The sequence below is a fragment of the Brassica napus genome, chromosome C3 (genome assembly GCF_020379485.1).
Source record: "Brassica napus cultivar Da-Ae chromosome C3, Da-Ae, whole genome shotgun sequence".
In the NCBI taxonomy this organism is placed as follows: Eukaryota; Viridiplantae; Streptophyta; class Magnoliopsida; order Brassicales; family Brassicaceae; genus Brassica; species Brassica napus.
This window is the reverse complement of record NC_063446.1, coordinates 64,504,343-64,521,216: the sequence shown is the minus strand read 5'-3', so window position 1 is coordinate 64,521,216 and position 16,874 is coordinate 64,504,343. Positions and strand designations below refer to the sequence as shown.

Here is a 16,874-nt window from a genome sequence, read left to right as displayed (position 1 = left end):
TTAGTCATGTCTGAGTAGTTCTCTTGTTAGATTTTAGGGTTTAAATAGGTTAGGAGGGATTAGCCCCAACTATAGATTGTTGAGTTGTGATAATCATCTTTATGATTAATGCATGTGTCTAGATTAGCTACCTAGAACCTGCCATTAGATTGATTGATAAAAGCAATAACTTAGTTCTCATCCTGAAAACATTCTAATAGAGCTATGTTTCTTGTTATGAGCAAGGCGAGAGCTGATCTAGTGAGCTTAGTAAGCATTCATTCAACCTGCGCATAAAGCTTGACTAGAGCGCGTCGATCGATATCACACTTGAATAATCGATCGACAGTGCAAAAGGTGTATCGATCGATACGCCCATTGGAATATCGATCGACACTTTCTATAGATCAATATAACGAGAGTTGAGATCATAGATCTAGTTAATAGACAACAAGTCAATGCCCGCAAGAGCCGAAAGACTTGTTGATCAAATAGTTGAGCTTTACATTATCATGCATGCAACTCATTAGGCATCTATAAGATTATACTTCCAACTTTCCTGAATAAAAACCCTAAGTCTAGCTATTTCCTTTTTAAGCACCAAAACCCCAAAAACCTGCTATTGAACAAACACTTGTTCAATATAAAACTGTAATTTACTTTTAAAACTCTTAAAACATCTTTGCTTAACAAATCATATTAGAATCCTTAGGTTCCCTAGCTCCCTGTGAATTGGATCCCTAAGTACTACAACTCGACCTCTTATTTGAGAGAGTATAAATCACTCCTTAGGGTAATTTGAGTGGTATCAATATCGTATGTCGCGTCCTCTATTCCTTCGTATAATCGAAGCCGTTGAAAGTTATAACAACTACTTCACAAAAATAAAGAGATGCAGCGGGCATGGTTGGATTATCACCTTTGAAAAAGTAACGATCGCATTTCAGATGTTAACATACGGTCTTCCTACTCATTTGGTCGATTTAGAAAAATCAAAGATAAAAAAGCTCATTTTGAGCTTCGAAATTCGTTAATTGATCATTTGTGGGTAAGATATACTGATGTCATCTCCAACCCAACTGCAAAACACTATTTTAGTGTGATTTTTACACCAAATCTTCTCCAATGGAACTGCAAAAATCACACCATTTTAGTGCAACACTAAAATTTGACACCAAATTTGGTGTGATACTATTTACCACACTAAAATACTATTCATCCCACTAAAACACTATTTACTTATTTTATTACTAAAACATACAATTAAATAAATGATAAATAAAAAACTTAATACATATAATATTATAAAATAGTTTTAGTGTGAAGTTTAGTGTTATGGTTGGAGAAGACCTTGACTTTAGTGTTGAAATTACACTAAAATAGTGTGGTTTTGACACTAAAATAGTGTTAGTGGTTGGAGATGCCCTAACGGTGATGTTTAAGTTAAATATATTATGTTTTAATATAATGTAATGTAATTTTTAAGATAATAAATATATAATTTATAAGAACTTTGTGAAAAATAAAATATAAAGAATCAGTTTGTAAATTTTGTAAGTAAAAAATATTAGTCATAAAATAAAAAAAGAATATATTTAAGAATATTCATTTTTAGAGTTAAATATAGAGTAAACAATTAGAGAGAAACCCTACTGTATTTTAGAAATACTCTATTTTAGAGTAGTTTACTCTAATTTTTACTCTAAAATAGAGTAAATCATTGGAGGTTGTTTTAAAACTTTGGTGCAGATTTCAAAAAAAAAATCACATACATATATATACATATTCTTTTAAGTTTCAGGCCCTTGGGCTTCAATCTTCACAGATGCAGATAAGGACCAACCATGGCGGATGAAGCCCATTTTGAACACAAAAGTAGCCTTTATGAACCACCAAGTTAGATGAAGACATCACACACACACCAAGTCAGAAAATAAAAATCACAAATTAACAAATTTCAGAAGAAGAAGAAGAAGGGATGCCTCTGAGTGCGACGATGGTGGGAGCTTTGCTGGGTCTAGGTACCCAGATGTACTCCAACGCTCTCCGCAAGCTCCCTTACATGCGCCGTAAGTCAACGATTCCAAATCCAAATTTCGATTTCGATTCCGATTGGATTATGTTTTTATTGAAAATGGGATGTTTGAAATGTGATTAGATCCGTGGGAGCATGTGGTGGGTATGGGACTTGGTGCTGTGTTCGCGAACCAGCTCGTGAAATGGGATGTTAAGCTTAAGGAAGATCTCGAGGTCATGCTCGATAAAGCCAGAGCTGCCAATGAGCGCCGTTACTTTGGTAAGTCTCTGTCTTTGTGGGTTTTTACTTGTTTGGTCTATTGTGTTTGGCAGTGGATCTATTAGTATAATCGGAGGGTTGTAACTTGTAATCCAAAACACATGAACATTAGGCTGAATCATTTCGGCTTTATGGTTTGATTCTTCTTTGTTAAGCTCAAAGGTTTAATCTTTTCAAAAGTTAAGTCACTTAGGCTAGCTCTGTTTTGTAAGTTGGATAATTTGAGTGACATAATGTTTTGTATTGCCAAGCTCTCTCAATAAGAGTGTAAAGATTGATAACTTCGGTTAGTTCCAAAATGAGATCAGTCTGCATTAAATAGTATTTGCAGTATGGGATACGCAGAAACTAGATTCACTTTTGAAGTGAATCGCATTTGTGTTATGTAGGTGTATTTGGTTTTAGTGAGAGCTCCACGAATATTTTTTTTAAGGAGTAGTTAATACGCTTTCACTAACTCATGTTCACACAACTTTTGACATATGTTAAGTGAAAGGACTTTCTTGTTAAAATCTCTAATTATTATTGATTGTGAGGGTCTTGCGGGAATTTGAGTTTATTACATTTCTTGCTTTGTTGGATTAGTTTGTTTGCATACTCAGATTTTTTATCTTTTAAATTACATGACTTTGGATATTCAATCTTTTCTTTTGTTTTTTTTGTTGTTGTTGTAATGCAGATGAAGATCGAGATTAGTTTTTGAGTGATCTTTGAAGTCTCCAGAAAATAAGTATCTTCCGCTGGAGTCGGTCATCTCAAGTGCTTGTTTTTGTTTGATTTGATTTTCTCTGTAAAAGCTTAGACCTGGTTCTCTTTTGCTTTGACAATCTGAATCACATGGTTCTGCTTGTACCTGGCTAATAATTTCGAATCATAAACCTTTCAACGATTTTACAGTTCACAAGTCAAGACTACATCATTCATTTGCCTGATTGAAATACAAAAAGTTCAGGTTTATAACTTGGCTCAAGTTGCATAAGAAAGCAATATGAATTGCTAGGAGCAGATAAATAACTATATGTAAATGTGCAGGCAAAAGAAGAAGTATTTGTGGAACTGCCCATTCAATACAAATGCAGATAAAAATGCAAAATTTCAGGAAAAAAAAAAAAAAAAAAAGTTTGCGGTTTATAGCCTCTTGTAATCGGCCGTTCTATTGTTGAAGACATGGAGACCAAAAGGAAAAAGGTTATGATTTATGATCGCAATTGAAACAATCTATAACACATTTAAACTAACTGTTTCATACAGATGCATAAGCTTACACTGAACAAAAAACAGTTCCATGGTGCAGTTTCTAAGTAGCTCAGAATGGATTGAGGACCAAGTACGGATCTCAGAGCTAAATCCGAAAGAGAGAATCGTTTTCAGTTTCGGATCAAAACAGTAACCGTTCTTGATAGATGTCAAGTGCCTTGATGATCTTTCCAATGAACATCTTCCTGTGCATTCTATACTTAACAGCTATTGCAAACGTCGTCCTTGCTTCCAACATTGAATCTGTTCACAAAACCAAGGCAGTGCGAAAGCTAAAGCATTGATCTATACGCTGTAAAGCATCATCATCGTATACATATATATATCTTTAAAATGGTCATATCATACCTAGCAGTTTCTGATCTTGCTCTGAGGTTGTGGGATATTCCGCAAGCATCTTTTTACATTCATCTTGCAACTCTTTAACCGCTTTTCTCTCAGCACTTGGAATTGGAGGAAGATCTATGTCTGACCAAGTGGGTAATGTTCTTGCTGCAGCTATAATTGCTCCATCAACAAAAGAATCATCACCTGATAACTCACCTGCCACAGTGTCAACACAATAAGTAACTAACATTGCTCCTCATTTCTCCAATAGAGTGGAAACTAAAGTAACAAACTTACTATCATGGTAATAATCTTCAGGAAGACCGAAAATGTTGAAGACCGATAAAAAGGAATTCAAATGGATACGAGAATCTCCAGAGAACGGTACAGCATCCCATGGATTCTGCAGGCAGAGACATACAACATTTCATAAACAAGAAAACTTACAAAACGAAACAAATGTGTTAACAGTAAAAAAACATTACCACAGGAGTTGAGAAGCCGTATCTTTCCATAAGCATATTGTTGTTCTGGCCTGGCATGTAGTTAATGGTCATCTGCAAAAAAAAACATTGAACTTAAAATCTTTCAATAGATAAAGCAGTTAAGTGAAGGATGACATGCTTATTGGAACATTTGAGTCCCTTACTTACCTCTTCGCCTTTCTTAATTGCCTGACCAGCATTTGACATAACCTCAAGGATACGATCTTTGGGGCGCCAATGTAGGAAACAGTTCGGTTCAAATGAATGGTTCAGCATGTCTGCAGAGAAGATGATTAAACCCGCTTAGAACTGTGAGAATGTAACACTTAATTAATAATAATAACACTTACCAGCATAAGGAATCATCATATTCAGGTCTTGAACCAAAGCACCGACCCTAGTTTTCATACTAATGCATCTTGTCTGCGCGATACTAACCGCCCATATAAACCTTTCTGCATCTTCAGCAAGCCTCTTGATCTTGAGAGGAACACCTGAATGCTGTTTTTGAAATACAATTTTTTGTCAATGAACAAAACATAAAACAGACATAAACACAATTGTCTAAGATATGTTTTACCCAATTCTTTTCCCAAAACTCAAGGACTCGTTTCTGTTGTTGTCTAATAGTTGAAACAAGACCAGGATCTTGTAGCTCCACAAGGTCTTCCTATAGCAAAAAAAAACAAAAAAAAAAAACACAGAAGTAAGATATCACCAATGCATACAACAATGATTAGAGCTAGACTCAATCAAACCTCAGTAGCTAGAAGCAAGCTGCTACACTCATCAGCAGCAGGCAGAAAATCTCCATAGAGTCTCCAGAAATGATCTTCTCGATCAAAAGAGAATAGCAAAAGACACGCTAACCTGAGATCCCAATCTTTCTGTAACCAAAACATTATGCAACATTGTTAACAAGGAGAAGACTTTGAGAACAAAGATGACAACTTTTAGAGTAGTTATTACCTCAGGATCAGTTGAGTTGATGATATCGAAAATGGGATGACCAATAGGAACAATGTCAGGGAAAAACATCCAAGGGTGCTTCTGTCGGATTGTTATCATCAACTCATGAGGAATCTCCATTATCACCTGACACAAGAACAAACATTTAAAAATTGCAAGAACTTATAAAGTTGTGAACTTTAAAGGATACTAAGAAGACAGACTCTAGCACGACGGCGAGGTTCAATATCTTTAGAAGCATAGACACCAAAACCATCAGGGCCTTCCTTAAACTCAACTCCATAAGCTCTCACTCTTCGAACATAACCAATCTTGTAGAAATCCGGATCTGCTGGCTCCAGCTAGTCAAAACAAGCTCTAAAGTTACAAACTTTTCGAACTCATATGAACCTTAAGATACTGTTTCATCCTTTACCTCGGACAAGGAGGATTCTTCAGAAGCAGGGGACTGAAACAGAGGGAAAGGTTGTGTCTCGAGAGAAGCAACTTTGATGGGTTTTACTATACTGTTTTGTCTCTCTCTTACGAAACTGCTTCTGGGTCTTGGTGCTGACACAGTTCCGCTGCAGAAACCCTTTTGTCCGGACGGAAAATTATGAGGTACTTAGACGATTATTGAATAAAGACACGAACAGAGTACATAGAGAGAGAATAAAGAACCTGAGGTTTGGAGATGAAGGTGTTGATCAGGTAGTGAAGAGAGACGAGAGAAGCCATTGTTCCTTCAACTGAAATGGGTTTACGAGAGAGAGTGAGGGGGAGACAAAGATCGTTCGTTATCCTTTGTTTTCAAGTGTTGATTCTGTGTACATATGTTAAATTCAATTAATTTTATGAGTCAACAAAAGCTTTCATAGCTCAGTTGGTTAGAGCACCCGTTTAGTAAGCGGGAGGTCTTGAGTTCAACTCTCAATGAAAGCAAATTCCTTTTTCTTTTCTTTTTTCAGTTGCTTTGCATGTATCGACTTATAGTGATGGCTGAGACAGGCTATTATTGAGATTTGTGAAGCGATTATTCATCATACGCCAAATAACTAGTAGTAAAGGTTTGCAAGTAATTGGTAAATGTATTACATACAGGCCATGTTGATTTGCTCTAGGTGAAGATGCAAATCGATGTTCGTTTTGTGTATTATAATGTTACATTCAGATGGATCATCCAGCTGAATTTTTAAAAACTCATCTCAAATTCTCACCCAAATGGAGGTGAGTCTTGATGGTGCATCTGGATGCAGATGCATCTAGTTCAGTCCAAAATGATAAATGACAAAAATGACCTTTGAAAATCAAAATATTATTTTCAAACCCTAAATTCTATTTTTTTACATATACATTTTTCTGCTATAACCAAAAAATGCATTTTCTCGCAAAAACTGAAAAACACACTTTCCCACCAAAACCGCAAGATGTGTTTTTCCGCAAAGAAACGTAGAACACACATTTCCATAAAAACACATTTTTCGGCCAAACCAGTAAAACAACACTTTTCGACCAAAACCGAAAAATCGCATTTTCCCGTCAAAACAAAAAAAAAACGCATTTTCCCGCCAAAACCCAAAAAACACATTTTTCCGCCAAACTCCAAAAAGCATTTTCCGGCCAAAACCGGAAAAATGCATTTTCTCGCCAAAACCGGAAACACAATTTTCCTGCCAAAACGGAAAACGGAATTTTCCCGCCAAAACCGGAAAAACGCATTTCCCGCCAAAACTGGAAAACACAATTTTCCCGCCAAAACTGGAAAACAGAATTTTCCCGCCAAAACCGGAAAAACGCACCAAAACCGGAAAAACGCATTTTCCCGCCAAAACCGAAAACAGAATTTTCTCGCCAAAACCGAAAAACAGAATTTTCCCGCCAAAACCGGGAAAACGCATTTTCCCGCCAAAAATGGAAAACACAATTTTCTCGCCAAAACCGGAAAACATAATTTTCCCGCCAAAACCGGAAAATTGCATTTTCCCGCCAAAACCGGAAAAACGCATTTTCCCGCCAAAACTGAAAAACACATTTTCTCGCCAAAATCGGGAAAACGCATTTTCCCGCCAAAATCGGAAAAATGTATTTTCCCACCCAAAACCGGAAAAATGTATTTTCTCGTCGAAACTGCAAAAATGTTTTTCCCGCCAAAATCGCGTAAATGTTTTTCCCGCCAAAATCGCGAAAAAACTTTTCCCGCCAAAATCGCGAAAAAAACTTTTCCCGTCAAAAATACTTTTCCCGCCAAAACCGCAAAACACATTTTTCTCGTCCAAACCGCAAAACGTATTTTTCCGCCAAACCCATAAAACGTATTTTTCTGTCAAAACAACAAAAATGCACTTTTTCGCCAAAAACACATTTTCTCTCAAAAACCGCAAAAATATTTTCCGCCAAAACCTTAAAAATGCTATTTTTCCGCCGAAACATAAAAAAGTTATATTTTAATCATTTTATTAACAAGTCCACCTGGATGTAGATGGAAGTTAAAAAATGAAAAGCAAACGAACATAGTTGCATTCAGATGATTCATCTGGATGCATAGACAAAATGAAGAAACGAACAACACCCAGATAGAGCATCTGGATAAAACATCTAGATGGACCATTTAGATCCATCTTGCAGATGTACAAACGAACAGGGCCACAATTGTTTTGGGTTTGTAAAGCTTTACCAAAGAAATTGTGCTGCAGAGATTCTTTGCTTGGGATCCTTACTGATCATTTTCATAACAAGATCTTTAGTATTCTCAGATATAGAGGGCCATGGTTGGCAGGTCCAAGCTATATCCCTGTAAGCTTCACATGAACACACACTTATCAACTAACTAAACTGGCATAATTGGGAATCTGTTTTTTTTTTCAGTGGAGCAGGAGATGTTGCTCTTGTTGAGTATGCTCATTTTAACTGGAAGACCTTTCAGGGTTTTCAGTTTGGACACAGGGAGATTGAATCCTGAAACATACAGACTCTTTGGAGAAACACTATGGTACTCAGATTGAGTACATGTTTCCTGGTGATGTTGAGGTTCAAGCTTTGGTTAGTAACGTAACGGCTAGTGTCAATGGAACATCCATGGTGGTGGATATCTTCAAAAGTGAGAATGTTCTGAGCTTGGGCAGGCAAGGGTTTGAGAGTTTGATGAAGTTGGAGAATAGGAGGAAAGGGGCTTGGAACGTTGTGCTTTATGCACCTTGGTGCCCTTTTTGTCAACCAATGGAAGCTTCGTTTGATGAATCAGTTGGGGAGAGATGGCTGTGAAGGTTGCAAAGTTTAGAGCTGATGGTGAACAAAAGGAGTTTTGCTATAAGGGAGTTGCATCTTGGGAGTTTCCCTACAATACTTGTTTTCCCAAATAAGTATCCATCAGAGAAGAGATGCGTTGATTCTTTGACATCATTATTGAATCTTGTTCGGTAAAACCACACAAACTTAACGAGGAGAAAGAGATCAGTTAAAAGAAAAAGATTCAGTCTTGTTCCAGAATGCTAGAACAGATGAAGATCACGAGATTCTCTTCTGAAGCTTTTTTAGCTTTTGTATAGTTGTGGTTAAAAGAGTTGCCTTTTTTCTGTTAATTTCTACAGACCTTTTAGTTTTTTTTTTTTAACTTTTTTTTGCTTATGTAATGATTATATGAACAATATTCAGAAGAGGATACTCATAAAAGGCAAAGATTCAAAACATCAAAGCAGAGTTAAGAAGCAAGAGACAAGAAGTAAGTAATGTACATCTTATCTTCCTGATTTATCTATGTACATAAGTCATCGAAAGAACCAAAAGTGTTCTCGATCTCCGCAGTAAGTCATGTAGAGTAACCCATCTTCATCTTTGTGTTTTTCATAGATTGCAGACATCAATGCAGCTGTTAATAAAGCAAAGACAGACCAGTGAGACCAAGTTTGGTGAAAAATGATCTTATATTATATGGTGTTGAGAGTTTACAGCCCTTACCATTTGGAGGAATTAATGTATTATTGACAAAGACTAATATCTCAGCTCCAGGCTTGACTCTTTTGCGGACAACGTATTTAAACTGGCCAACGGTTAGGTCTGCAGGGACAAGATACCTAAGAAAAGAGTGATAGAACATATCTATGTTAGATTAAGTATAATTTTCATGATAATTACATTACAAAGTGAGATGAAAGAGATGAGTTTATTTACTTATTCTTGTCAATGTCTGGAAGATCACTTTGTCCAGCCTTTTCCATAATCACCTACAAGTTTCAGTTTCTAAATTAAAACACATTAATGATAAACTAAATTTAGATAAAAGAAAAAAATAATGCGTACAGGGATTCGGTCAGGATACTTCTCTCTCATTCGAGTAGCTTCACCCATCCTTGCCTCTGCGCAACAAACAAAAGAAGGATTATAGTCACAAAGCAAAGCATCAAACAAACATAAGAACAAAGCTACCATTTGGTAAAGATTATGTAATCTAAAAGGGTTAAGAGACTATTTAGGCTTGCTTTAGGGCCTGACTGACGGGTGTAACCACAGTCATGTGGTTTAATAATAAATTAATAATATTTATATAATTATAAATATATTAAAAATTATATTAATAAAATTATACTATTATTTTTTTTAAAAAAATTTGCCCTCCCACAAGTAAACATAGCTAGAACCAACTTTTAAATTTCACAGGTTTAAAACGATTTGAAACGGTTTAGAACGATTTGAGTGATTGCTGCAAAACGTTCACAACCGGTACCAATGGTAGCTGGAAAACCAGTCATGCCATTCTAATTTTGCATTTATAAGAAGCAAGATTAGAATCAAAAAACACGAAGCAAGTTTTGCCAAGACTTATGATCAGAATCAAAAACTAAAAAAACTTTTGTTCTGTAATTAAAAGAGGGAGTCAGCTACGAATATGCAGCTAAAAGAAGAAAAGAAGATATGATAGACTAACCAAGAGGACTAGAAAGCTTGAAGGAACTCTTAGCCTTGGCGATTATATTGGAGTCTGCAAACTTCAAGCAAGCAAAGATCATAATTTGAAAGTATAAACACGGTCGATGATTCACTAAAAGAAGAACCCTAGAACAACAACCCTAACAGATTGAGAAAGAAACATATCCAAAGAAGAAACTGTATACTATTTGTCGAAACTAGGGCTCGTTGATGAACAAGGATTTGTAGTAGAAAAATATGTAAGTGGAAGCGGTTATGTGAGCAGGAAAACGAAATCTGTTAGGTCAAGAATTGTTGCTCTCATAGCATGAAATAGAAAAGTGTTATTGTTATTGATGTACAACGTAATGCTTATATACAAGAGACTGAATCCTAAGTCTAAGGGGAATATGTATATGGATAAATACAAGGTATTAGTTGTTATTATCTATAATCTATCTCTATAAATATTGTTTGCATTAAGAACTAAAGTACCATAACTTCACTTTGTTTAGATGATGACGATCTCATTTGATATCCATTTTATGTTGTATTTGTGTGTGATTATCTTTGCGTAATATTAGATTATATTTGTAATGTATGTATGGTAAAATATTCTCCATCTACTACGCAATTCATGAAATAACAATTACCTACGAGGTCGATCAAAAAGGTTTATGCAACTTGTATTAATTTTGGTCAAGGTGAGAATTTATACTCATGCATGATCATACAGAGGACTTCGTTTATGTTGTAGATTAGTGAAAGAGTTAAAACTTATCAAAAAATCATATTTAGGATCTGAAACATATAGATTGGTATGCAACTCTTTTTAATGTTCATTATCTAATTAACGTTATGTTCCGCCTTCAAGCACTAAAAGGCTTTTACGAAGAATGTACTTAAGCTTGGATCATATGAAAACCGAACAAACCCCAAATGTTTTGAAAGAAAGATTGGCAAGACTAGGAGGATAAAGAATTATAAAGCTTGCAGAGAAGATTGATTTCTTTTTTTTTTTTATCAAAAGAAGATTGATTTCTTTGCTGTGAAGTTTCAAGTGTGAAATTGATTATGATCACTGCTTCCTTTTTTTTTTTGCACTGCTTCCTTGAGATTGCTTATGCTCTTCCTTGCCTTTTCCTTCTTAGGATAGGATATAGCCAAAAGGCCCAAAACGGATTTGTTCACAGAAAGAATGGTGGGGCTTTACATTAAACTTCAACTTTATGCACATTATTTTTCGTCGGTGACATATTCTTCCACAAAAGTCTTTGTGAGTCGACAGAGTCAACTTTTTTTTTTTTGATAAAAATTTATAAATATATATTTAGCTATGCTATATGTATTATAATTAATATTATATATTCGGGTACCCGTTCGGTTCTCGGTTCGGTTCCGGTTCAATTATTTCAGATATAGAAATATAGAAGTGGTTCGGATATTAACAGATTCAACTTTTAGTGATACTTATGCAATTAAGCATACAAATTTTCCACGAGTCTCTCTTTGGTTCATTATTGCTCTACATATCTCATCTAGATATCATCTTGGTCCCTCTCTCCACAACACAGATTGCTTCGTCCTTCTTATCATTTCCTTTACAAAAAAAATTGTCTCCTTTACCATTCTTGTTGTATGCTTCTTCATGTTTTGTAAGAAGCTCAGATTCCATCAAGAAAACCAATAAATCGATTTTCCTTTTTATCTACCTCATAAACTTACAGTTAAAAAAAAATTAAAATGAAGAGGAAAGCGGACGAGCTTTGGAATCCAGTGAGAAAGAATATCATAGTGAAGAACCAAAGCCAAATTCAAGTGCCATCATCACATCCCTCTTCTTTCTCTCTTTTATCAGTTCCATCTTCTTCATCTCACAACTTGTAGAATTAGATACCAAAACAACTTGTTTATTATTGAGTCCTTAGACGTGTACTTATACAAGGTAATCAAGCGTAAAGATAACTCCTAAACTATAGGAGATAAGCACAAGCTTATATTTATCTTAAACATATAGTACTTATCCTAATACTCCCCCTCAAGTTGGAGTATGAAGGTCACTCAAACCCAACTTGGACGATAACTTCAAATTTTGCGCGCCCAAGAGCCTTTGTTAAAATGCCTGCAACCTGAGAATGTGTCGTGACATGAATTGTCTCAATAGTCTTGGCCTTGACAGCATCTCTCACAGTGTGACAGTCATTCTCCACATGCTTTGTGCGCTCATGAAACACCGGGTTCGCAGCTATGTGGATTGCGGCTTTGCTGTCACAAAAGAAACGCGATGGTCCAGGTTGTTTGATACCCAATCCTTCAAGAAGACGTCGCAGCCATTTTATTTGTTTAAGTGCATCAGACATGGCTCTGTATTCTGCTTCAGCTGAAGAGTGCGAGACCGTGTCCTGTTTCTTTGTTTTCCAAGAAATTGGTGAACCTCCAAGCATGACGACATAAGCGCTCAAGGATCGACGAGACGCAGGACACGACGACCAGTCAGCATCGCAGTAGATAGTGAGGGAGAGATCAGGGTCCGACTTGAGCAAAATACCTTGGCCAATGGAACCCTTCAAGTACCTAACCACGCGAAGCGCGGCGTCCCAATGAGCTTCTTTTGGGACTTGCATGAACTGTGTCAAGATGTGAACAGCATAGCTCAGTTCAGGCCTTGTGTGACAGAGATATATGAGACGACCAACCAGACGACGATACTGCCTTGGATTTGCGAGCACCGGACTGTCAAGTTTTGGATTAGCAAGTTGATGACCTTGTTCAAGTGGTGTAGCGGCAGGCTTACAGCCTAAATTGCCTGTTTCTGAGACTATGTCGAGAGTGTACTTACGTTGCGAGACAAAGAATCCTTCTCGTCCTTGACTGACTTCAAGTCCAAGAAAGTATTTGAGTTTTCCCAAGTCCTTCATAGAGAAGCATCGACTTAGGTAGTCTTTAAACTTCTGCAACATATGATTGTTGTTACCGCAGATCAGAAGATCATCCACAAAAATGAGAACGTGCATCTCGATTCCATTCTTGACATAGGAGAAGAGAGAGTAGTCATCATATGATTGAATGAAACCAAACCGAAGTAGAGAGTCAGAGAGCTTTTTAAACCAACACCTTGGAGTCTGCTTGAGTCCATAGAGAGATTTCCGAAGACGACAGACTTTCCCTGGGTGTGTGTGGCGAAAACCAGGAGGAAGAAGCATATAGATTTATTCGTCAAGATCGCTGTGTAAGAACGCGTTGTTGACGTCCATTTGAAAGACTTCCCAGTTCTTTGCAGCGACTAGTCTGAGAAGAGACCGGATCGTGGTCATTTTGACCACAGGAGCGAATGTGTCTGAATAATCCTCACCCTCGACTTGCTTACTGCCATTAACGACAAGACGTGATTTGTGTCGCTTGATGGTACCGCCAGCATTATACTTGATGTGATAAACCCACTGGCTAGGAATTGCGACCTTGCCGGGAGGAAGTGTAACAATGTCCCAAGTGTGTTGCTCTTCTAGAGCATCAACTTCCTCAAACATCGAGTCGTTCCAGACATCTTCCAGAACTGCCTCAGCAAAGTGTTTTGGTTCAACTCCAGCTGTGATAGCAGTGAGAAAGACTTGCTGTCCTGGAGAGAAGTTAGAGTCAGAGATAAATTCTGAAAGAGGGTAAGGTGTTGTACCTGAGGCCGTAGACGAGGACTGTGACAGGATTTAAGTAGGAGCGTGATGGGTATGTAGAACTTGAATGTTGTAGGTGACGTAGTCTTTCAGTTTGACGGATGGAGCACGCTCCCTTTGTCCTCGTCGAGACGTAACAGGTAAAGGGGTTAACGTCGAGGCTGCAGGTGATGTCTGAGCTGTGACTGTTTCTGCTACCGGAACTGAGGAGGCAGGTGATGTCTGAGCTGTGACTGTTTCTGTTTCCGGAACAGAGGAGGGAGGTGCAGCCTGTAGTATAGAAATTTCAGCCAGAGAGGGCACTGTTCTTTCTGTCGGAGGCTGATCAACTGGACTCCCCCTGTCTGCAACAGTCTGATGTATGGCCCAGTCATGGTCAGGTATAGAAATTGCATATTGTGGTGCACTACAAGAAAACATCAAGGATTCTGAGGGAAAAAATCGTCGGAATTTCGTCGGAATATCGTTATTCCGACGAAATTCCGACGAAACACGTCGTCGGAAATAATTCCTCAGAATTTCTTTTTTCCTCTGAAATCCCTCGGAATTTTCCGACGGAATTCCGAGGAAATAAATTTTCGAGGAAATTCCGAGGATCCCTTGTTTGTCGGAAAAGTCCTCGGAATATACCGAGGTAGAACTTCGTCGGGATAATTCCTCGGAAGTTCATCGATCGATGCGTGTTTGGACATATATACATCGATCGATAGGAGTATACCGACAGACTTTTTCCTCGGTTTATTCCGAGGAACTGTTCCGTCGGTATATTCCGAGGGATCCGTTCCTCGGAATTTTCCGAGGGAGTTGTCCCTCGGAAAATTCCGAGGAAAATGTCCCTCGCTATATTTTTAAAAAAAAACGGATCGATCGATGCGTTTTTGTTCAAAAACGCATCGATCGATCTAGTGAAAAATATAATTAATTTCCTCGGAATGTAAAAAATATTAATTTTTTTTGAAAAAATAAAATTTCTGAAATTTAAATTCGAAAATATGAAATTAAAAGTAAAATTGAAATCATACTAATTAATATTCAAAGTTTCACAAATAAAAATAAAACATTCCGAGATTGGGGAAAAAAAAAACTACGGGTCTGGCACGTCCGGGAACACCTCGTTCGGGTACATCCTCTGCATCATCTCCATCATTTGCTGGTTCAGCCTCCTCTGTGCCTCATAGCCCGCCTGTTGAGCCGCCATCTGGGTCTCCAACAAAGATATTCGATCATCTTTGTCCTTCAACTGAGCCGTAAGTACTTCTGGATCAACAAAGGGCGGTGGTGCAGAAGAAGGAGGAACCGACCGGGTGCGACGACCCAAACCGAACAAACGTCCCTTCTTCTTTGGAACCGACTGAATAGAAAAAAGCCAAATTTAGAAATTTAAACCAAGAAATAAATGAATTGAACTTTAAAAAAAAAAGAACTTACGGATTCAACGATTTCGTTGATTCGAAACCGGGACAAGTTGGTCGAAGCCGTCGAAGCGTCATCCTCGGTTTGAAGCTGAGACACTTCGTCTACCACCTGAGTTTGGACCAGGTCGACCACGTCCCTCACAAGACCGTCATCAATCTGGCCGGTCTTCTTGTTGGTATACGCCCTCCTCATTAGGGCGAGATCATCGACCGGCTCGCCATCATTTTCTTCCGCCTTGAAAAAAAACATAAAATTAAAGAAACATTAGAAATTAGAAGAAATGCACAATAAATTTAAATTCTGAAACTCAAATAATTGAAGAAAAAGCGGTTGAACTTACCATGCGATCTCCGAGAGTGGCAATAGATTGAGCACCCAAGTTATGCTTGTAGATGCCCTTCCCTTTACGGTCGCTCCTGCGGTTGGTGGAGTTGGTGGAAGAAGTTTCTTTCGTCTCCTCCTTATCCCAATGCGCACACAACTCCTTCCAGACCGTGTCGTTCATCGACTTTGGGACCTTTTAATTAAAAAAAAAGAAAAAGTTTAATAAATTAAAAAATAGTTTAATAAATTAAAAAATTGTTTAATAAATTAAATCGAACCTTATTGATTTCCCACTTCTTCTTCCACTCGTGGATCTGCTTCCCATAGTTGTCCATTACTTTATGGACGAAGTGGTGATAGATAAAGAGCGTCTCATCGGAATTCCAGTTGAACTCTTGCTGAAAAAAAAACACAATTAGTAGAAAATTTATATTAAAGATTAAAAATATAAGTAAAAAATTAGAATACTTACCGCAAACTGACGAAACCACAGAACCTGCTTGTCGGTTGGGAAGTGAGTGAAAGTCGGATGTCCACTGTCGAGGGCCGAGTACATCATACGGTTGATCCATGCGCTGATCCCGTTCCCGGATCGGTTGAACCTTATTAAAAGAACAAACGGTTAATAATGAATCCAAATTTAAAGAAAAAAAAATGTTTAATTACCATGTTTGACCCCGTCCATGTGGATACGGAGTGAGATACGGAAGATGGTCACGACCGGGCTGTTGAACCAACTCCGCAACCCTCATCACTCCCGGAGGACCCGGAGGAACAGGAGCGGATGCAGCAGCGGGAGCGAGAGGAGCATGAGCGGGTGCAGCAGAGGGAGATGTATGGTTGGAGCTGTGGGGCGAAGGGGAATCCTGAAAATGGCTGGAATCCCGAGACTGGCTCCCCGTACCACCACGACCACGACGCTGTCGAGGCCGGGTCTGATCATCATGAGACCTGTAAATTAAAAAAAATATTTAATAAATACAGAAATATATAAATTAATTTTTTTTATTAAAAAAAAATCCCAAATAATTTAATCACAGAAAAAGATTTATATATATTAAATTTTTTTAATAAATATATAAAAATAGTTCTAATAAACAAAAAATAGTTTTAATAAATAAAAATTGTTTAATAATTAAAATGTTTTGTAAAATCCAAAAAATCAAATTTATATAGAATTTTTTTTTTGTAAAATCCAAAAAATCGAATTTATATAGAAAAATCGTTTTGTAAAATACAAATATCGATTTTATATACAAAAATCGATTTTAT

At 37.3% G+C, this 16,874-nt stretch overlaps 3 protein-coding genes, 1 non-coding gene and 1 pseudogene across 4 annotated transcripts; 2 read left to right on the top strand and 3 right to left on the bottom strand.

Moving 5' to 3' along the window:
• Positions 1-1,844: 1,844 nt before the first annotated feature.
• LOC125583864 lies at positions 1,845-3,164 on the top strand. The gene is made up of 3 exons (XM_048751393.1): positions 1,845-2,048; positions 2,138-2,275; positions 2,955-3,164. The coding sequence occupies exons 1-3, from the start codon at positions 1,958-1,960 to the stop codon at positions 2,969-2,971; spliced, it is 246 nt and encodes an 81-aa protein (XP_048607350.1). The 5' UTR covers positions 1,845-1,957; the 3' UTR covers positions 2,972-3,164.
• Positions 3,165-3,453: 289 nt separating this feature from the next.
• Positions 3,454-6,128, bottom strand: LOC111204235 (protein PLASTID TRANSCRIPTIONALLY ACTIVE 14). Its single transcript, XM_022698500.2, has 12 exons — positions 5,974-6,128; positions 5,729-5,887; positions 5,517-5,654; positions 5,314-5,439; positions 5,103-5,231; positions 4,925-5,014; positions 4,695-4,845; positions 4,513-4,622; positions 4,345-4,416; positions 4,157-4,262; positions 3,881-4,075; positions 3,454-3,775 (listed from the first exon to the last, which is right to left on the bottom strand). The coding sequence occupies exons 1-12, from the start codon at positions 6,028-6,030 to the stop codon at positions 3,654-3,656; spliced, it is 1,455 nt and encodes a 484-aa protein (XP_022554221.2). The 5' UTR covers positions 6,031-6,128; the 3' UTR covers positions 3,454-3,653.
• A 32-nt stretch (positions 6,129-6,160) lies between these two features.
• On the top strand, positions 6,161-6,234 carry TRNAT-AGU. The gene has a single exon. It is a non-coding gene; the product is annotated as a tRNA-Thr (tRNA).
• Positions 6,235-8,057: 1,823 nt separating this feature from the next.
• LOC125583863 lies at positions 8,058-11,032 on the bottom strand (annotated as a pseudogene).
• Positions 11,033-12,251: 1,219 nt separating this feature from the next.
• LOC125583263 (uncharacterized mitochondrial protein AtMg00810-like) lies at positions 12,252-13,208 on the bottom strand. Its single transcript, XM_048749896.1, has one exon. The coding sequence runs from the start codon at positions 13,206-13,208 to the stop codon at positions 12,252-12,254; it is 957 nt and encodes a 318-aa protein (XP_048605853.1).
• Positions 13,209-16,874: the final 3,666 nt, after the last annotated feature.

Bases quoted from the DNA above. Each gene is read 5' to 3' on its own strand.
- LOC125583864 (XM_048751393.1), top strand. From the start codon at position 1,958: ATGCCTCTGAGTGCGACGATGGTGGGAGCTTTGCTGGGTCTAGGTACC. The intron at 2,049-2,137 runs GTAAGTCAACGA...AAATGTGATTAG, and splicing joins CAAGCTCCCTTACATGCGCC to ATCCGTGGGAGCATGTGGTG.
- LOC111204235 (XM_022698500.2), bottom strand. From the start codon at position 6,030: ATGGCTTCTCTCGTCTCTCTTCACTACCTGATCAACACCTTCATCTCC. The intron at 5,440-5,516 runs GTCTGTCTTCTT...TTCTTGTGTCAG, and splicing joins AACCTCGCCGTCGTGCTAGA to GTGATAATGGAGATTCCTCA. The intron at 4,263-4,344 runs GTAATGTTTTTT...CTCTGCCTGCAG, and splicing joins ACGGCTTCTCAACTCCTGTG to AATCCATGGGATGCTGTACC.
- LOC125583263 (XM_048749896.1), bottom strand. From the start codon at position 13,208: ATGCACGTTCTCATTTTTGTGGATGATCTTCTGATCTGCGGTAACAAC.